Source organism: Denticeps clupeoides, chromosome 11 (assembly GCF_900700375.1).
Source record: "Denticeps clupeoides chromosome 11, fDenClu1.1, whole genome shotgun sequence".
Taxonomy (NCBI): Eukaryota; Metazoa; Chordata; class Actinopteri; order Clupeiformes; family Denticipitidae; genus Denticeps; species Denticeps clupeoides.
The window spans coordinates 11,683,098-11,705,021 of record NC_041717.1 but is presented as its reverse complement, the minus strand read 5'-3'; the positions used below and the strand labels follow the sequence as shown (position 1 = coordinate 11,705,021).

The following is a 21,924-nucleotide window of genomic DNA, read 5'->3' as shown; positions in this document are numbered from 1 at the left end:
ACTTACAGAGAACTGATGGAGACCATTCACTCACCATGACTTGACTCCTCCCCATCTGGGCTGGTCACAGAGTCCTTGCCCCCAAAATCAGAGCTGCACTCAGAACGGAGGTCCTCGATTTTGTTGGGGATGTCTTCGGATGTGGCACTGATGCCTGAAACGACAGAAAACAGGTCTTCGCTGAAATCCTCTCAACCAGACCCAATCCCATGTAGAGAGCAGAAAAAGGATAAGGGAGGAGCTTTCAGGTGTCCCACAACAATAGGGGTCACTGGAGGGCAACAGCGCTGCAACAGTTTAGATCTTTCCATGTTCCTCCAAACCTGATTCAACTCAAGAATTAGATGAATCCATTGTGGTAAACAATGGACCTGGGACTGTGATCTACAACCACTGTCTTCGCCAATACACGTTATACAGAGGAGGATGACAGAAATGCTAATGCATTTACCACAGCTAACCTAAGGCTGCTACTCTAAAGCAAAAAGTTGAAACATTTAGCTGATTTATGATATAATATCCCCTTGATAATGGCTAGTTTGCATTCAGACTCAATGTAAACAGCCTGTAACGCAATCTTAGCTTCACCGCCTATACGAACTCATCTGGGCTAGGACATACATTTGGAACACTGTGCTCTGAGCAACATTTAGACAAGAGTGATGGCTCAAACAAGGACTCCAAAGTACTTAAAGGAAATCCAAACCCATGCTCTCAATACAAATTTATCGGCAATTTGTGTTTAATTTCATTTGCATGTGCAACACCGTGCAACTTTTTGAACGTGTGCAGCTGGATATTACAGTAACACCAGAGGGCAAGGCAGAGATTTGCATAAACGGAATGCAGTCGGAGCCGGAGTGCTGCAAGCTGTAGCAATACCATAACGCTTTCAGGGGTTCATTTGTTCACACAGAGAGCATTGCAAGTATTCTCCAAAGCACATGGTAATTAATAAAAAAAATGCAACAAAAACAAAAATAAATTATGAATCGTTTAACACACAAGGAGACTGGAGGGGGAGTGCGAGGGCATGTGGATTGGACTAGACATGGCCCAAGTAGTACCACACATATGCTTTCATGCTAATCAGGCTGATGAAACACATTATTCACGTGAACAGATATGGAATACTTGTAATCTTTCATCTTCAGCATATTATGCATTTGATTTTGGGGTTCCTGGGCATCAATGGTCACTTTAAAAATGACTGCAGATTGAAGATTTTGTCCAGCTCTTCACAATCAATGAATAAATCCAATAGTTGACAGCATAACATTTGAAACAATCTGTGTCTGTGGTGTGTTTTGTGTAAAGAAAAAAGGAGAACTAAAAGACTGAAAGTATGCGAACCTGATACCACACTGAGGCCGGGGGTGCTGGGCCGGGAGCTGACTTCTCTGACTTCTGTATCATCAGAGGTGCTGCCCACCCCAGAGCAGCTCTCCAGTTCCTGCAGTCTCTCCTCCTGTTTCAGGTCTGGAGCCTCTGCAGAGACGTAGACAGAGGGACAGACGATTAGAACATCAGTCACAGCCCCACACAGGGATCTGAAGCAAAACTTTACAATGGTAACACTTCCTAATAAAAGGCGAGGTTTCACCAGCTTCTAAATAAAAGGCTAAAAATACAACCAATTATATAATATATTTTGGTGGCCTTAATGGTCCACAAATATAGATGCTTCCAAGACAGATAAGAAAGAAATGCTCTGATATGATGAGGTTAAGTGTGTTAGCGGCAGGATGCTAGTTAGCATATAAAAATGTATAAATTAGCTGCATCATAAAAGCCACAGTTCTCAACAGGTGTGAAAAAGTATGAAGTATATGGCTTATAAGAGGAATTTGAAGTGAAAGTGAAGTGATTGTCATTGTGATACACTGCAGCACAGCACACAATGACACAACGAAATCCTCTGTCCTCTGCATCACCCTTGGTGAGCAGGGGGCATCCATGAAAGCTTCTGATTACGAGCCAGTTTCCTTACCCGCTAGGCCACCTCTTACCCATGAATAGATTTATGGTACTCATGCATTTTTGTAAACACATCTTAAAGTAACTCTTACTTAAACTTTCAGAACAAGTAGCTGTCTATTATTCGGGAAATTAAAAGAGAGGGCAGTTTGTCAATATGACAAATTTACACAAACACTTTGCTGCCATGGAATGTTCCATCCCCCCTATAAAAATGTGATTTAGATAATGGATTGTTCTTGCACTTACAGAAGCGCACAGTAGCCCAGCATAAACTTAAATTATGCAAGTGACAGCAAGCGCCTGAATGTGGATCACAGGCAATGAAGACTCAGAACATTGCACCACGAGGGACAAACTTGTGCTGAGCAACGGATAAACGAGAATGTTTATGTCCCTCTATAGAAAGTGCCGACATGTGTCGTGACTGCGCAATCTGTGTAAAAGTAGTCGTAAATAATAGTTTATGATACATTTTAATAAAAAACCTCTTGCCTTTAAAATTTTCTTTAGCCCCTGAAATGTGCAAAACACAACAAAATTTACCAGTAAAGCAATTAATCTCACAAAGCAGCAAAAATTAATGTTACTAATTTTCCTGTGGTGGTAAGAGCCTAGTGGTTAACACACTCGCCTATGAACCAGAAGACCCAGGTTTAAATCCCACGTACTACCATTGTGTCCCTGAGCAAGACAATAAACCCTAAGTTGCTCCAGGGGGGGACTGTCCCTGTAACTACTGCTTGTAAGTCGCTCTGGATAAGGGCGTCTGATAAATGCTGTAAATGTAAATGTTCTAATTAATAGTTTTTCAGTCTTTTTCCAGTCACTCCATGCTCCAGTACTGTAATGTCTTAGAAAAGATAACTTAATAGTTTATTCTAGTAAATCAGCTTTATTTTGAATAATTATTCAGACTGCTGGCCAAACACCACAGGACATTAATATTGTGTACACTTTGAGGTTGAAATGCCTCTGAAATATATTTACTTTTTTTTTTTTTAAGAAAGAGTTGATTCAGAGATGAAGGATCTCAAAACACAAGAGCAATGAACTTGCGATGTGCTGACGATGCATCTGGTGTTTTTTTTTTCCCTCTTTAGGCATGTAGAGAAACCAGGCGAGAACAGATTAAAATATTTAAAAACACAGCACAACATGACACAACATGGAAAACCACCCAACTCAGTCAAAACCGGATCTGCACAAAAGCAAAATGTACAATACATTTCTACATTAAAATCAACAAAGACATCTATGTAATACCACTGTGCACAAGAAGTGAAAGATCAGACTCTAGCGTCATGTTGAGGGCATGCTGAGGTTACAACTTACACAAGGCAGGCTGCTTTCTGGTGATCAGTGCTGGGAATAACGGTATTAAAATATTGGTGTTACTGAAAGGAAAGTAATTTTTCAGTAAACTCACTACTGTTACCATAAATGACAACATGTGGCACATTACTGTAATGAAGCTTTTTTCTTTTCTTTGATGAGGGGGCGAGATATCCACATAAGCCTTTACCCACATTGGGAAGGAGCGATTCAAATCTGCTCTCATCACTTCACACAACGAATAGCCAAGAACGTGGAGGTTGACAGCAGCACAAACCCAAGTGCACCTAACGTGAGGAGTCAAGTAATCCATATTATTTGAACATTTCGAGTTACATTTCCTGGTAATTAGTGGCTTGTGCTGTTAGTTTGTAAAAGAAATGTGCCCAACACTGCTGGAGATACACTGGATATTCACTTAGAGACAATATATAGCTAACACATACAGCCAGTCAACTTCCTGAGGTTGGGAGATTTTCTGTAGGCCAGAAAAGCTGAAACATTCAGATTCAGGAAATATGGGAACTACAGATTGTGAGAGGCTGTGTTTCACATAAGATGTGATGAAAGCTGGATAATGTATCTAATTAAAAGAACACTTTAAATGAAGGTACCAAACATTGCCAATGTGGTCCCAGACAGGCTCTTAATAATTAGCCAATGAAGTAACAAACTAAATTAGTGACTATTGTGAGCACTCAATATTGGCAGGGCATTTGGGTTCATTTTAAAAAGTACAAACCCAGCACCTCTATGAGTAAACTCACCATCCCTGACACTGCGGGCTCACTCTGGCACTCTCATTAGCCCATGCGGCTCTCATTAGCGAGCTCGTTTGCAATAATGTGCTGGCGAACTGCTCTTCTGAGTCTACTTTTCTGCTGCTTAGCCATGAAACCAGTCCTGAACCCTCACACGGCCCGGCGACCAAGCAGAACGGGGCAGTGAACAGAATAGCAAGCATGAAGACTAACAAGAGAGCATGACCTGCTTTTTAAGCATGACCTGCTGGATCAGAGTTTATTTTTCTTGTTTATTGTTAAAGTCATAGTCTGACATGATTTCAATAGTTTGATTCCTGTATTCAGTAATTGCAGAGAAGGAAACAAATAAAGGGAGAAGAATTTGCTTCCTCTTGGGGAAATGAGGTAAAAGTCTGTTGGACCTATCAAAACCCAAGATGGAGTCCAGACAGGACATGTCAGCCAGAAACGCTGACTGGCTTCTCGGTGAGACTGGGGACAGATGCCTCCATGTTCCTGACTGGCGGTTGCGTGGTGTTATTTACTCCTGCACCGCAGGTGTTGACGCAGCTGGATGGTCCTCCAGGGAACCTGTCTGGACGTCTCTTATGGGCACCGCCAATTCTGCCCGAAGAGAGCTGGGCGCACACTAATGTGACAGATGTGATATGGAGATGGTCCAAGCCACACATGCTGTGTCCCCTCCCCCTTCTCCCAAAAGTGAAGGACGGATTCAAAATTTTGATTCCGTACAATAAAAATGTACAGCATGATCTTAATTAAAAATAATTTCAATCTGAATTATTGTTTGATATTCTCAAACTATATACAGAGTAAGGTGGCATAAAAAACATTACAAAGATTTAGAACAAATGCATTTAATTGATGTGAAAGTTTATGTATTATTTAAATCGGTTACATTTGTTGCAAGTATTTGTAACTTCTCCTTGTAGTAAATATTTGAAAAAGCAGGAGCGTATATATTAGTAAGTGTAGGCCCAAATTTCTGCCCTTTGCTGTATGAAATCATCTATACGTTAAACCAACTGTGTGTGAAGGAGTTCTGGAGGTGAAAAGAAGCGCTAGAGCCCCACCTGAGTCACTGGGCAGGACTTCCACGCTCCAGGCCTCGCTGGTCATCTCTGAGATGGTGGAACCATAGGTGTCCAGGAGAACTGAACCAGAACTGGGGAGGCACAGCAGGCTGCCCAACATGTTGTCCACTGTAGCCCCTGATAACAGCCAGAACACACAGAGACGCACACAGGGAATGCATGCGTGAGGTCAGAGATACACACAGCTAGCGCCAGATCTCCGAGAGACTGGAGCAGGGGACGATCATGGGTTAATGGTGTCATCGCCTTCCGTGCAAACATGTGTGGTGCGCGCACACACACACACACACACACAAACAGTACCCTGCAGGTCATGACTTTCAGGCATCAGCTGAGCAGGGCATTACTCATCCGCTCATTACCGCCTTAACCAGCCTCCCACAAACTGCTTCCTTCCAGCCCTTCCATGTGGAATGCCATCGGCTAACAAGGCGGAAGAATGCATGCAGGAGAAATAAATAAAGAAATACACAGTGAACGAAAGAAATGATTGCGTGGGGGATGGGGGGAGTCAGGTGGGCAGGGGGGGGAGGGAGGTTCGATGTCCACAGCCAATGCACAGATCATGAAGGCACCATGTGGTACCAGCGGCGTCTAGCACACCATCATTCCGTCTCGCTGCACGTCCACACAGCCCACACCCAGCAGTGGTCTCCAGGCATCAGAAGGGCCTGGTTCACAGTGGCAGTGGGAGAGCTTCACCCTGCTGGCCGTGTTTACAGTGCTGGAGGTGGGGGCGCACGGCGGCCTGTCTTTCAGGTGGATGATTAAATGAGTGGCACCGGCAGAAGTGAAACAATTAGAATTTCTGCCTCATTATCATGGTAATCTTATCAGTGGGATAATGAGGTATTAATGGATATTTAATGTGCATCTCATAACCCAGTCCCTTGGAGAAAACACATAAGGAAATCGCTGTAAATTCACTTAATGATGGAAAAGTCCCCCAACGCCATATTCCAACAAATGAAAAATGGTGGATGCAAATGAGAAGGAACCAAGGTCAATAAGACGGCAGGGACTGAGTGAATGTCAGAGAAAGAGGGAAAGAGAGAGAGAGAGAGAGTATAAGCGAGGGAGAGAAACTGAAAATGGTGGGATACCCATGAAAGGAAAGTATGCATGGAGAGAGTGTAAAAGCAGAAACATGATGGGATGTGAAAATTCCCTGTTTTTCATTTAGGATGCTGCAATAAAAGCTTGTTGTGATAATAATAACACCACCCTGTCCATCAATCCCTTTACAAACTTATCTAAACTTAAATAGATACTGAAAACACCTAAAGAATCAAATTGGTTGAACTGAATTTTTGGAGGACCCATGGCGTTTTTTCTATTTTATTCAAATCCATTATTGCAATATGTCATATTAATTTTTTAAAAAATCATTAGCAATGGAATATTACATTTACACATTTATTAGATGCCCTAATCCAGAGTGGCTCAGTAGTTACAGGGACAGTTCCCCATGAGTGTCTTGATCAGGGACACAATGGTAGTAAGTAGGGTGTGACCTGTGACCTTTGTGGCCTTTTTGTTCATAGATTAATGTCTTACCCACTATGCTACTACCATGCATAATGATATTCTACTGTAAGGGCCTGTGAAAGCCCATTAAAACATACTGTATATGATTTTGGGATAAATAAGAAGTATTTATCTAAACTGTTCTCCAAAGTAGTTCCCAATATCGACCACAAGGTGGCAGCAGGTGTAATTTTTTGGCCAAAGTGCAGAGCATTCTTAATCAATGGCTTTAAATTAAATCAAAATGATCAGTTCTTTGTAGATGGCATCAAATAATGAAATATCAGCTTTTCTGTAGTTTGGGTTTGCAATATGAATCATTCACACTCCATCCAGATCATTAGTACATTCGCAGCATTTATCAGACGCCCTTATACAGAGAGACTTTCAATCAATAGTTACAGGGACAGTCCCCCCCTGGAGCAAGTTAGGGTTAAGTGTCTTGCTCAGGGACACAATGGTAGTACGTGGGATTTTAACCTGGGTCTTCTGGTTCATAGGCGATTGTGTTACTCACTAGGCTACTACCACCCCCTATTCAATTACAGATTACCTTTTACATTTCCAATTACAAAATAAGTATGTGCAGCTACCTTTTTAACTAGCTACCCATGCAACATGATGTTATTATGTATTAAAGTTATTTTCTTTTGGGCACAGGCCATACAATTCTGTTTAGAAATCTCACTTCATCTCGGATATTTTTGGCAGGGTCCTCTGAATAGATATTTTATTAGGTATCTGATAACCTGCAAGGTCCTGGAGTCGGTCCTCTTCCACATTGGGGTCGAAGTCACTGCCCAACACATCAGTACTCCAGGTTTCACTGACGGTCTCAGAGTTGTCACGGTCATTTGTAAAAGCAATCATAGCACGGATCTCAAACTTCCGCAATTTATCATCCAGGTTGTCCTGAGTTGTGACTGAAAAAGAAATTATATACTCATCTTAACAGTCAAACCTAAAAAATATTTTTAATATACTTTACAAAGTCCAAAACTCAGTGGCTGAATTATAAGTCTAATTACCAAAGGTCTATAAGTTTCAAAGAGAGAAACACTGTATATTTGCCCTCTTGCACTTGCAATGACGAGACACATTAGCATGCATGCATTCACACGTCTGCACCTACCCTGCTCCTGCTCCAGTAGTTGCAGAGCCTCCGCCCCATTGCTGCCAGATTGTCCAGGACCGAGCTCAGAGACAGACTCAGCCTCCAGGTCCAGAGAGGAGACAGAGTTGGAGCGATTTGAGGGTCCTGTACAAGACATAGTCAACTCATCATATCTGCAAGCTAACAGATATGATGCTTCTGTTAAATTCATAGAACTTCACCAACGAAAAGAAAAAAAACATTAGGTCTGGCTGGAATAACCAACTACGCTCTAATATGTAAACACTAGTTATTCTTACAAACCAAAAACTTTGTTAAATTGGAACTTAATTCTCAAAATATTACAGTTTATACCATAGTACAAGGCTGATGCGTTTGATCATGAGAGAGATGGCTCCCTCTGCTGGTGCCTATGGGAACACACACCTTCGGAAGCGCCCTCCAGGTTGTCGCTACATAGGGAGAAGCGCAGGGTTTTGTCTGGTTTGCCGTGCAGCTTGGACTCGTCTGTTGGAGCTCCGCCCGTCGCCCCATCAGACAGCTGCAGAGTTAACACCTGGCAACAAGACAGAGTGGCGTTCCAATTAAACCAACCAGAACAGCATATGCAGGAGTTATTTCAAGTTACTTCAAAAATCAGAAAAAAAAGACCTTGTGTCAATTTAGCTATGATTACATACAAAACTTGCTAAGCTTATAAAAAAACAAGTCATTCTGCCAACAAGAATCCTAAGATTTCAACTGACTTATTTGTAATAAAATGACCAGATGGATATAAAAAGTGAAATTAATGCATAGGCCCACATTATGTATTGCAAAAATATGTTATTTGATGGACTGCAACTGTGCGGTCAAATAATTCGATTTTAAAACCCCGTATTATAACTTATTATAACTGAATATGAGCTGCTGATACTATTTATAGCACGCCCTGAGGAGTAGACCTAGCCAGGCGACCCAGCAGATCACGTTACCTCGTTCTCTGACATCATTCCTGGTATGGTTTGCTGGGACGTCCCTAACGATATGACCAGCACTTCCTCTGGCGGCACCTCCTGCAAAGATTCCTGGGAGCTGGCCTCTGGCTCCCCCTCCTGGGCTATGTTGCTACGGCTACGGCTGCGTGAGGCTGCTGGGAGAACGGGCGGGGCAGTTAGCAGATGATACTCAGGGAAGTTAGCATTAACTTGTTTAGTGCTCATTTAGGTCATATTATCTTACAGAAAAGGCTGCACAGTGAGGTTCAGTTAATGACTGAGCATATACAGACAAAATAACACATCATGGCGTGGCCAAAAAGAAAAACTTGTGACTAGCATTTACATAAAACAACGTAGAATTTACTAATAGGATAAAAACCCAAACTGTTTCAGATATATTGTGAAAGAGGAAGTTATGAATGAAAAATTAAGTACAGATGGTGAAAGCTTTCCACTGCCCCGCACTGATGATTTCACACTTTGGGTGGTGAACAAAAAATTGTGCAGAGGAGAAATTATGTTATGCAAGCATAAGCCTTAACGCTTGGCCCTGAAAAATCACACGTTAGGAGAGCACATTTTAAATTTAGCAGATTACAATCTGATACTAAACATGACAGGAGCACACAGACATTCAGAAACTGCACACAAGACAGATGCACATGCAGCGGTGCAAGCGCTTACAGCACTGTGTGTGATGGCTATGGGAGCGGGTGGAGACAAGGGGGTTAAGATTAGCCCTCCCACAGTTGCCCTGTGGGCTACCCACCAAAGGGGGTTACTAAGGGAAGGTGAGCGGACAGGGTGGTGGCTGAGGGGTCCCAACAGGTAATGGCAGCTAACTGTTGTCCTGGAGGCCATTGGCAGCAAGAAAGGAAAGGAGAAGAGAAGAGAAACAAAAAAAAAAGGAGGGGTTTAAGGAGTGAAAAAAGGAAGGATAAGAGGCGAAAGAGGAGGAATTAGGAAAGGGGAAAGAAACACAGGTTGTGTCAGAAAAGCATGAAAAACAAGTCACTGACACACTGTACATAATACAGATTCATTAAATAGCCTTCTGCAAATGAGAAGAACGACTTTAAATGAAAACTTCATTTTCAAATGTTCACTAAAAACATGCAGATATATTAGGTCAAGAGCTTTTAGGAAGGTATACCTGAATTATGCAACTTGTGTATAGATTTACCATGCACCAATACTGTGGTTAGCCACCGTTTGGTTGCTGTTAAGACTCTGGCCATACACAACTACATTTTGGTGAATCATAACATGCTGTTAAGCAGCCCCTTGAAAGCTTTTGTGTCTTTAAATGCCCAATTTCTTTTAAAAAATGCAGTGCATGTTGCTGTGTTTGTATATTTTTTTTTCACCCTGAAATTGACAGGGGAAAAAAAAGGCTGCCAGTGGACAATGAAAGTATTAATATTAACACTACAGTACCATTTTCAATAAATTATGAGACATAAAAAATGCATACAGGCATGATCCAACGACCAAATACCCAGGAATAGGCCATTTCAATAAAAAAATTGAGCAGGAGTGTAAAATAAATGACAACTCCCTTTAATTCTGTCTGAGAGCTTCTGTTCACATGCATCGTAGCAGAAGCCACATTTTCAGCAGAATGGCATTAGTGACAACAGCCACTGGCAACTTTGATTTGTAAAACAGTCAAGAGAAAAAAGGATATTGGCCAAATTTGAGGAAAGGTTGCGAAGACTTAAAAAAAAAAAAAAAAAAGGTTAATTTGTGTAGCATTCAGAGGGGTGTATTGTTTGATTGTTGCAATCTCTACCTTGTGAATACCTGGTGGGACTGACTAAGCACTAAACCATGATGACACGGCCAGGACCAAATATTTCACTGCTGGCACCGCGCTACACTTAATAACCCAAGGCTGTCTGGCTTTAAATGTCGAGCAGCAGCGCTTTACGAGGCTACGCTTAACATAGCATTTGACCCAGCAAGGAACACAGTGTAAATGCAGCCGAAACCAAAGTCATTAATCCACTTCGTTAAGTGCTGAGAAAACGGAAGGCTAAACCTCCAGGGTAAGCCCAGTTGGAGATATGCCTGAGAGGAGTACCTATGGGCAGCCTGTTTTTCTTATTGGCTGGAGTTGTGGCTGGAGAAAGCTGCGGCGTGTTGGAGGGGGTGAGCTCCAGGCTATTGCTTTTCACTGTACTGGACGAAGGGACGTTAGCCAGCAGGGTCTCCAGGGCCACCTGGTCTTCCTCTCGGAGCAGATCTCCTGCAGTCACACTCCGCACAAAGTCCACCTAAGATACGGAGGATATGTTGAAAGCACAAGGCAATTTGCCCATTGGCTATACCAATTCTAAATATAGTATATAATATATAATACAACTACTAAAGCATCCTTCAATGGATACCCATAATTTGGATTATGTGCTTTATGTTGAACCTGGTGTGCTTTAATTAGAACTGGGAATGTGAAATAAATATCAGCGTGCGGCACCAGCTCTTACAGCTGTCAACTGTAGATTCACTTAGGTGTCAAAGCAGTGTAACCCTATTGTTTTAGTTTGTCATTTTGAGGTGGTGTCATAATAACCACCTCTTTATGTTGTTCATACCTCAGGAAGTGTATGGATGAATCAATCAATAATTTATATTTTTGTGCTCTGATTCCTGGGAGGCTGTACACTGCCCATAATTTACTGTAATACAAACTAAAGTGCAAGTAAACCTATAATTTCTCTACTGTCAATATTTTCTTAGCAAATCATCAAAAGACAACTTTGTACACATCATATTGACTACATATTTTGGACACATACAAAATTAGTGAAAATTAATCTTTGGCGACACTACAACACAATATCTCAAGAATAGCTCAACATGACAATCTGAAGTATGTCATGTGACAAGATATATCTAAACTGGTCAAACTCGTCTGAGAAGTATCTTATGATGCACGTTAGGGCATCAGGAAAGTATCGCATTTGCCTTCATTTGAATTTTGTACACAAAAGTGTGCTTCACTTCACGTGCATCATACAAGGACCACAACCATCCAGCAAACCTTCTGGCAGGGGGTAGAACAGCATCCAGACTGGAAAAAAATATGTCTGCATTTGTACATATGACAAAAAAAAAGCTACTAGAATGTTAAACTTTTGTGGCTTGGTTATGTAGAATCAAGAATCTCCACAACTTGAGTGTGAGCACGCCTGGCACTTTTCCTGGTAAATTCTCATGATTACACACTTTTTTTTTTTTTTAAACACATATCCACCCACCCACCTTCATGGCAGACCTACCAGTCCAAGCAGCTGGTTGTGAGTAATGTACACCACAGTCCGGGTAAGGCCTTCCAGTAAATTCAAGGAGGACATAGGAGGGGTTTCCACAGCCCTTCCACCAATGACAACATCCAGAAAGGCAGCAACACAACTCTGCAGGAAAATGCACAGAAAGTCAAATATGAGGCAGACATTTGGAGACCAAAAAAACAACATGTAAATCTGAGAGTTCTTACTTTGTCAAACTTGGACAAGCTACTTTTCCTCCGAGGGTCTCCATCGTCAGCATCAGCCATAGCCAACTGCTGGAGCAGCTGTCCCACCTGTTACAGTGAAGACAAAAGGTCTTCATCACTCATTAATTCATCTTCAAACTGCTTGTCCTGGTTAAGATTTAAGCCTTGAAGCACCAAGCTGCTATTATCTACTAACATTCAGGTCTGTTATTTAAAAAATGTCAACGAGTTGAGTCCTTTACAAGGAAATTGGCTAAGTTATTTAGGTGAACGCAAACTGAAAGGAATAGAGAAACCAAAAACAAACACGAAACCTGTAAAACCCCTCATCAGTGACAGTGTAATGTGTTCCTCTTTTCATTCTTTTTATCAGGAAGCACAAAAAACATGCAAGGCCTTCCTAGTAAATCACATCACGCAGTTAATCTTCAGTGTTACAAAAAGCAAAATTTGAGTTTCAAAAGAAAATGAGACACTAACTGAATTCATATTTGATATTTAAATATAGATTGCTCAGGCTAATAAATTGTGAATTTATCTGTAGTATCAAATTATGAAAGTCCAAAATGTATAAGTGTAATTACAATGTAATTGCAGTATAACAATTGTAATGGTATTGTTACTGATACTGTTTTGAAGAGATCCTGGGTAATAAGTTTAGAAATACAAATGAATAAAACATGTTGCATTATTATTTTACTTGAGAATGGGGCAGACTGCATTAATAAATTAAGGTCCCTAACACTTAAATTTTGTGTTAATAAATGCCACTAAGGGCTGAGAACCAATGACCCCAGGCTTGTAGGACCGTACCTGCATCAGGTTGAAGCGAGCCACCTCGTTGATGGGTGCATCTGAAATGATGCCATACTGCTCGGGATTTACGATGGCTGGGCAGATGAAGCAGGTGAGCAGCAGGTCGGTGCACATGGTGCGCACCTCACCCACCTCAAGTCGCTCCACCCGCTCCAGAGTCTTGTACATCTGTGAGACAATCCAGCGCAGGCTCTGCGGGAAGCAGTAGGTGTTCTGCCTAAGACATGTGATGAAAGAGTTCACCAGGGCCACCAGTTTGGCCTCGTTGGCTTCCACTGCAGCCTGAACCTTCTGGCGGTAGCCCTCAGAGCCCTTCTCCCCAAACAGCCTCTCCTGCTGGGCTTGGGTGAAGCGCTCAGTCAGCTTGGCAGGGTCTGTCTCCAGGTGGTCTTCATCTTCCACCAGGAGCTGCATAATGGGCTCATGGAGCGTGGCTGTGAGGAAGAGCTTGGCCGTGTACAGGCCTTCAGAGAAGAGCTTAAAGAGGATGCTGAAGGCACATGTGCCCCGTCGGAGGAGCCGTCGTGGATTGTCGCTCTCCTTAAGCTCAAACTCCATCAGGTACCTTAGAACCTGGATGTGGAGACACAGTGCTGTAGGTTAGGTCCATGACTACAGTATTTCATTCTACATCTGCAAAAACATATTTATGTATGTAACTATGTTCATGTTTTGCCCGATGGAAGGCGTGACAACTCCACACGTTCAGTGTCCTACTAACCTGGAGGAGGTAGCTCTCATCCTCCTGCATGATGCAGTTGCCATACAGGGAAGTGAAAACTGTATGAATGACACTCTGCGTATGTTCGTGGTTCAGTCGCTCTCCAGCCACCAAGCAGGATGCCACCAGCCGAGGGTTCTCCCTCAGTCGGCACAGGAACTCGCCATAGATGCTGTCCTGGAATCCCAGGGTCTTGTAGCCGTCCACAAACTGCGCATCTTCCAGAAGTCTGGCGTGCTGGCAGCATTCGGCAGGGGAGGCTTCCGCACTGAAAAACAAACCATCATCAAAATTGCAATTGTGGTCAATTGTGGTCAATCCAAGGGTCACATACTACAGGACTCATTTTAGGTAGAATTAAGTAGGCTAAAATTGTCACAACCAGGATGGTTGCAGGGTCCTTATGATCAGTCATGAGCTTTTATCAGTCAAGATAAAATCAGTGGTTCTCAGCCTTTCCATAATGAGTTCCAACCACTACAGAAAGTACCGGTTAACATTTAACCTACTCAAGAGGTCTTAAAGATGTAGGGAAGTATAATACTTGGAGTGAGGAACGTTTTCCCTGAATCAAAGCTGGTTACCATAGTTACCTTAAGACTGAGTCCGAAACATAAAAAGCTTATGTAATACTAAGGATGTGACGGTAGAGGTATCCCCCAGTATGGTCCGTACCGTTTCGGTTTCTTTTTGGTACGTTTTCTGTGTGAAGAGAACAATGCTCAAGCCTGTTAAACTGTAAGCGCCATTTTGTCCCCAAAATTTAATAAGTATGTTGTCGCTTATGGCGTATTGGACAACACAGGGAGGACCGAACTGTTTGGTGTTTTACAGAGTGCCATTGCACCCCTATACAACACGGCTTCAGAATTTTAAGAATTATGACTTTTGAAGCAAAGAATCACTTAACCTATGATTCATTATTCACAGGGTGATTTCTCCAGACAGGCAGTGATTCTGACATCATTCCACTACTTTGACCTGAGGTGCATCTCCCTGTTTACTCGAGTATGACGAGAACCCGCCCGCATACCTGGTGAGAATCAGACGGTCGAGGTTTATCCTCTGCTGCTTGGCAATCCAGGCAGCGCGGTAGAGCTTCTCTGCAGTCTTGAGCACGTCGCCATTGAGCCGCTGGATGAGCTGCTTCTCCAAGCTAACGTACAGACGCTCCTGCTTCAGGTGGTGGGCCAGAGTGTGGATGTCTGGCTTCACCATCTTTCACCAGCTCGGCCAGCAAGGGCACACACTGCTGCAGACCCAACAGACCAAAATGTGTCAGTAAGTAAAGACTCAAATGTAGTGCACGTTCCAACTCATGTTGTGATACGATGCGTGCGTTCATACAATTTGTCTGTGTTGTATATAGTGTGTTTGTATGTGACGAAAAATATTGTGACCTGTAAGATAAATGCAAAATTCATCCTACCCAGAGACTAACGCTAAAAAAAGACGGACAGTGAATGCACGCATTTGTGCATTTAAATTATTTTCAAGTGGATACGAACGGATGCCACACACAGAGAGTGGAAATCAGATGAAGAATCATCAGAAACATGTTTTAGGTAGAAAGTTAACCAACTGAACTACTGTCTATTTTATTTCCCTTTAATTTACTCTCAGCGTCCACAGGGTGCTTTATAAAGGACAATGACTAAATCATCCTGTCTGATCAGCTTTCGCACTTGTCTTCGAATCCAGGTGGTGATTTCACAGGGACTTGTGGCATAGCACTCGTTGTAGAGGACAAGATGGCTGGGAGAAGCTGGCACTGCTGGTGTGGGAACGTTCCAAGATAAAACGTAGCATCTCCCACAAACAATCAATGGCCGCCAGCGCGCTGTAGCTGTCATTTAAGAACAATGAGTGCTGCCCCTCCCTCACCCAAACCCCCCGACGGCTGCTTTCAGCATCATGAATGGCCAGAGCAGGCAAATATGTAAATCGCATTAGATACACACACCCTCCCTCGCTCACACACACACACAAACAAAAACGCATAAAAATTTCAGCGATTTCCGAGACCATTCCTGAGCACAAAGAGGCCTTTGTGAAAGGACGAGTCTGGGGGACTGAGTGAGACATGGCAGAGCTTCAGACACCCCTATGTGAATCCTGGGGCTTTGAAGGATGGGTGTAGCAGGCTGCTCCCTCGGCCCTCCTGCCTCCTGCAACTGCAAATGAGATGAAATGAGCTCCTCTGGCCGGCAAGCAGATTTTTTTCCAGCAAATAGTCTCTCTGCACTGAATAAAGCGCGGCATTGTTGTGCCTCACCACAGAACGCTGCAGCGGATCCTCTTTGTCCGATGAGCCCCCCACCCCGCGCCGAGCATTGGGCTTTATGGTGGTGGCCAGTGAGGGATGAACTGCCCATACTTTACATTCCCACATCCTTCATTTCTGCACAGTTGCCGATTTTGCGGGGAGATTTTGGTCTAAATCAAGCCTTGATGGAACTTGACCCAACTACTTAGGTTAGACAAGGGGTGGGCAAACTCTTTAGCTCAGGGCCACATTGACTTTTAATATTTGACAGACTGGCCAGGCCGGCACCATATGCCTACATATCAGAGGTAAACAAACGAAAAAAGGCATTACAGTGTTCCTATTTACACAATCAGTAGCGCAGAATGTCAAGGACAGATCTCCTACACTGAAAACACTGGTATAAAAAAATTTGAGATATGCATTTTGTTTATTTGAAGTGTGCGTGTTTAATCTGTTTCTTTATATCTAGTTTTATTAATAACCGGTTTATAAATCATCGTTTTTTTACGTTTTAACTTGGGGGAGAAAGCTCCATCCAAACACCAAGGTGAAAATCTGGGTAACAAGGTGAAGCAGCACGAGAGGTACTGAATGGCAATGATGAGACTAAGATGTGTTCCTGGCACTTGCTGATAAGCCCCATAGGCAATTAGCAAAGTTCCTGCTATTCCAAAAGCATCATCCATGATGGTGTCCCCCACGATGAAAAAAAAAAAAAACTAAAAGTACTAATATAGAGACTGAGACGTATCGCATAGCTTGCTATCTTGCTTAATTTAAGTTTAAGAATTTAAGTGCGGGTAATCTATCCGCATGTGTCTCTCGGAAGTGGGTGTGGTTTCGAGACAGCAGAGACCACATTTCTGACGGTAAAAAGGTGCATTTTGAGTGAAGAGGGCCGATGGACACAGAGGAGCAAGGGAGGGGACAGCACCTGGTGCTACATCTGGGTGTGGGCGTGAGACGTGTGGATAAAAATGGGTTAAAACATCCAGAATGAGGAAGTAGCGGGTCAACCATCCCCATTGGCTACTCCCATGAAAGTAAAATCAAAAGATCTTTAAAAAAGCCTTCACTGAAAAGTCAGATTTTCTGTCTGAAATGTTAACATTAATGGGTAGAGGAGGAAATGAAACCATTTAAGGTCTTTGATTTACTACAATGAGCACAGAAAAGGTCTGTGTTCAGTCCGCACAACCCTGACGCTGCGAACAGCAGAAAAATATGGAATCAGATTGTGTCAATTTTGAAACAAAAGTGTCAAAAGTGTAAAACAAGAAGCTGGAATTTTGACAACATACATTTTTTTTTTGCTTACATCTCGCTCAGAGACGTAGAAAATCTGCTGATTTTAGAAAATCTAAAGCCGTTTTCAGACCGAACGCCCCTACACGCCAGTATGACTAAACTGGATCTATTTTAGCCAGGAGATTCTCAGTTTTAACTGGTGATACAGTGCACTTTGTCTACAAAGATTACGTCCGAATGGCTAGGTTACAAAACATGCGTACAGTATCTGCCGTTCAGCTTCTAAACACATTCTATAACCGACGGGAAGCACCTTCACTGAACATCTCGCACCAAACACCTTCAAGTCATTCCAACTGCACGGACCACTCCGAAACGAGCCGCCGCGTCCTCCCGCGGTAGGGTGGGACCAGTGGGAAGGAGATACTGTTTTTAGCCTCACTTTCATTACAACGGTCCCTTTCTCACTTCCCTTCTGGGTTGAAGAGCTAACGCAGGTGGAACAGACAGAGCGAGCAGGGGGTGGGAAGGGGGGGGGAATAAATACTGAAACATTTTTATTACACTATAGAGACCCTGAATTTGTAGTTAATCAATGCAAGCCGTTAGGGATGGGATGGAATTCCTAGACGCCGGTGTACGGTATTGTCTGAGCAGGTGTGTGTGTAAAAGAGAGCGGGGGGGAATGAAAAAAAAAAGGATATAGCTAATTCCTCATTTCTAGACTCTCACGGAGTTAAAGATCATGTGAAACTCGCGACGAGGGTTAACCGCCTGAGGAACGGTTCACAGCCCTGGACTGCAATACGGTCTCCGGTTTACAGCCCAAACTGGGGAACTTTGTCCTGCTCTCGGCTGCATTCATGCGCTCACTTCATGTACCATGGGGTTCAGCAATACAAATCCAAAATCCTAAAATGGTATTTTGGGAATATTGGAACAAAAAAAAAAAAAAAAAAAAAAAAAAAAAAAACACTTGACCAGGCAAAATTTACACAATTTTATATAAAGGGCGAGCAAAAACAAAAGAATGTCGTTAAATCTCTTTCATCGAAATGGAACATTTAGCAACATTAAAAATGTCAAATGCCCAGCATATAAAAGGCACCATTTCAAAGCAGATGTTTTCATTCTGAAATTAGAAACTGCCGCCACCGCAACAGAAGTGGAGAGGTTTGTGATCTATAAATATAAGAAACTCTAAGAGAAGTGGGGGGGTGGTGGTGGAGGATGTGGAATTATTTGAGGCGAGGGTCAGTAAATATCACACACAGACAAACGCACGCACACACCCACCCACCCAAGCACAAACCACGGTGTGCTATCAGACAGAACTCCTCTGCTTCCGTTGTCATGGAAACATTTTGACCGCCAGCTGCCCAGACTCCGATGTCCAGTTGGTGTGATCCGTCGGTAGAAGTAATTCCTGGGTTGAGGTGCAACATTCTTATTTTACTGCCTGCTGTGTGGTTAGAAGCGGCCTGATGGGTGCATTGAGTTGAACGTGCCAAAACTAGTCTGCCATGAGCGGGTTCGCGGCAAATTCCACGACCCACGGGGTTTTATACTTCGGCTGAACAGCAGCGGCACGGAGAATGCACATGAAAGCGTTCATAAAACAATTTACCGGAAAACAAAAGTCCAGAATTTTGCTTTCGCTTTAACCCTCGCTGTGCACATTTCTCTATGCGCTGAAACCAAAACTCCCTGAATATCAACCGCTGCACTTCCATGAGAACTTCTTCAAATGAAGCTCCAAGCCAGAGTGTTGCTACATTGTGCATTATGAAACATGAGGAACACTTGTGATTTCTGTATATAATTTCAGCCCCGGATATCATTAAAGTAGTCCTGTGCATGACAACATCAACCGAGTTGTCATGCTTCAGCCAGAGAGGTATCAACAATAAAACGCTACTTCACTAATACAAGACAAATACAAGAGTCCTGCAGCATCGGGGAAATTCAAACCATATTTCTGAATTGGGTTGGACGCCCCTTTTTACATCCAAATGGGGTATACAAAATGTGTGCGTTCATAATGCAGCCTTACGTGCATAAGTGAAGATCTCGGGCTATATTCTGCAGAAGCACAATTTGTGAGCATAAATTTCGATTTTTCACACCCCTGAGGAGTGGAGCAAAATATGTTCAGTAAAGAATAACCTGCCTTTTTAAGGCCACATTGCACCACATCGTCCACCTTTGTGTGGCTTTCATCTGCTTGGTAAATGTCAAACTGCGGTTCATTAGCATGGGTGCCTGACTGTAGAAAAATAAGCAAAAAGGCACAGCAGGCCGGTGAAACCCGGGCAATGCCCACAAACAGCCACAGAAAAAAAAAAAAAGAAAAAAAAATGAATGAATGAATGAATGAATGAATGAATGAATAGGGCTGTTATCAGTAGCGATCACTAGGGGCTTATATTGATAACCTTTAAATGAGTATCTAGGCAGTAAAGGATGATCTATTTAAATTTTTCTTTAACCATGAACATCCTCTGCCCATGTTCCACTTCCTGACGCCTGACCCTGAGGAAACGGTGGCTGATTGACCCACAACAGGCCACCAAACCTCAGCATCGGGCTTTTGAGTTCCTGCACTACTCTGAAATCATCACCACTCCAGCAGTTTGAGATTCAGTGAAAGCCGATGGCAATGTGGCAATTTTGGATGATTCGTGCAAAACCGCTGAAATCTCTCCTCCAGGTTTACACCATATATTTAGTGTAATTTAGTGCAATAACGAGAGGATGAGGATGCTCTACACCCCTGTAAGGTGTGGCAGGTTGTGTGGGGTTCGTCTCCATCGGCTCTGTGGTGTATGATGGCATCCAGGCTGACAGTCAGCGCCACCGCAGCCAGCTTCAAACCCCTCAACTCTGAGATTGCCCACAGTCTTTCCTGGCACCACATCCGCTGGCCCGAATTCATGGCTAAAGCATGGTAATATTATATAGGATGTTGCATATATATGGGGGCAGTGGTGGCCTATCGGAAGGTTGCCGGTTTGGTGATGGTTAAAAGCAGAGGACACATTTCGTTGTGTCACCGCGTGCTGCGCTGCAGTGTTTCACAATGACAAATCACTTCACTTTCACGTTCATATTTGAAATGTTCTAATGGATATTAAACACACAACAGTTTTACCCAGCATAATTCAACTACACAATTCCACGTAGTCATTTCCTGCCTTGCTGCGGACAACCTGAGCAGCGCCCTTCCCTCAAACACATTTCACTCCGATCATTCCAGAGTGTCACTACAACACCGTTCACACATATCTACAGCCCAGTGGGCCCTTCCGGCGGGTTTCACACCTAACAGCCGATGGAGGGTGGGAACAGGTGGGCAGAGGACGCGGCCGCAGGCTGAATGGTCCAGCCATGCAGCTGAAAAACACCTCCTAGGCCCAAACGACACACTAGTCTATACACAGAGCACTTAAAATGTGACAATGTGATGATGATAATACGTTCATTTTGTTACGTTGGTATGCGGTGTGAACGAAAAAGGCCATTTGCAATTCAGTGATCATGAAACGGATCAAACTGTGCAAACGTGTTCCCAGACAACAGTCCACAACCGGACTACCATGCTGTGATTTCCAACTCAAGTTCGCTGGCGTAAGTTCTCGACTTACGAATCATAACTAAAGTGTCATTAGCCTGTTGTTGAGCTAAATCAGACATTCACCGACATGGGCCATGTGCGTGGAGACTCACACAATAACAAAGTTCACCACAGACTCTCTCAATGACAGTTCACCAAGATCCTGTACATTATAAAAGACGGCCAATGGCAAAATAAAGGACACAGGACAGACTTTTTTTTTTAAGAAAAAAGAGAATATGTGGCATTGGGATGACGTCAACTTCCTCGCATCTTCAGACGGAATAAAAAAAAATAAAAAAAAGTGCTCAGGTGCCGACATCTTCGCGCACGGAATATCAAACACATAAAGAGGACGTTTCCTTTAAGCGCCACGGGGTTTTGGGTCTGCGCAAGCACCCGACATGTCCAAACAGACGCGGGTACCACAATAATCAACATAGCTGCGTGCATGAAATAAAGACCATTAAGGCCAATTAACGTACGGCTGCATAAGCGAGTTGCGTTTTTTTTTTTTTTTTTTTTTTTTTTTGCCACGACAAAATGTCCCAAGGTGAGCATGACACGTCCCTATAAACTCAACCCAACTCGCCGTGTTCTGTTGCTTAAATCGGGCAGCCGGGCGCGCAAGGAAACCGCTGGCGGCGGGAACGGTAACGTTAGCTGCCCTGCTAGCTGGCTACATTCGGGCTCCGACGCCGCGTTAATTCCCCCCAAAATAGCGAAAGGGGAGGAGAAAAAAATAACACACACAAGACTCTTACCGACCAAAAATATCGCCCTCCGGAACACGCGGGCCTGCTAGTGTTTATTTGTTTTCGGCCGCTTCTCCTCTCTCCGCTTCGGCCTGGCGGGGTGTTGTGTTGATTCCGGGCTCCGTATCGCAGAAATAATGGATGGGGAACGGCGAGTCGACGCAGCTAGCAGCTAGCTGTCCGCCTCTCTCACACAAACCTTCCTCACAACG

At 43.3% G+C, this 21,924-nt stretch overlaps 1 protein-coding gene across 11 annotated transcripts in view; it reads right to left on the bottom strand.

The window, feature by feature from the left end:
- The window catches only part of gapvd1 (GTPase activating protein and VPS9 domains 1), a 33,315-nt gene extending 11,405 nt beyond the window's left edge, over positions 1 to 21,910 (bottom strand). For 4 of the 11 annotated variants that reach the window (XR_003751262.1, XM_028996553.1, XM_028996557.1 and 1 more), the window contains exons 1-15: positions 21,722 to 21,910; positions 14,861 to 15,079; positions 13,828 to 14,095; positions 13,104 to 13,679; positions 12,291 to 12,377; positions 12,073 to 12,207; positions 10,875 to 11,067; positions 9,561 to 9,641; positions 8,786 to 8,943; positions 8,238 to 8,367; positions 7,830 to 7,991; positions 7,447 to 7,620; positions 5,150 to 5,287; positions 1,354 to 1,488; positions 35 to 154 (exon numbers count right to left, since the gene is read on the bottom strand). Coding sequence is in view for 10 of the 11 variants with exons in the window: in XM_028996553.1 (XP_028852386.1) it covers positions 35 to 154; positions 1,354 to 1,488; positions 5,150 to 5,287; positions 7,447 to 7,620; positions 7,830 to 7,991; positions 8,238 to 8,367; positions 8,786 to 8,943; positions 9,561 to 9,641; positions 10,875 to 11,067; positions 12,073 to 12,207; positions 12,291 to 12,377; positions 13,104 to 13,679; positions 13,828 to 14,095; positions 14,861 to 15,045 (2,542 nt within the window). In the remaining variant the exon portion in view is untranslated. The remainder of the gene's footprint in view (positions 1 to 34; positions 155 to 1,353; positions 1,489 to 5,149; positions 5,288 to 7,446; positions 7,621 to 7,829; positions 7,992 to 8,237; positions 8,368 to 8,785; positions 8,944 to 9,560; positions 9,642 to 10,874; positions 11,068 to 12,072; positions 12,208 to 12,290; positions 12,378 to 13,103; positions 13,680 to 13,827; positions 14,096 to 14,860; positions 15,080 to 21,721) is intronic. The other 7 variants (XM_028996562.1, XM_028996563.1, XM_028996558.1 and 4 more) reach the window with 6 other exon arrangements.
- Positions 21,911 to 21,924: the final 14 nt, after the last annotated feature.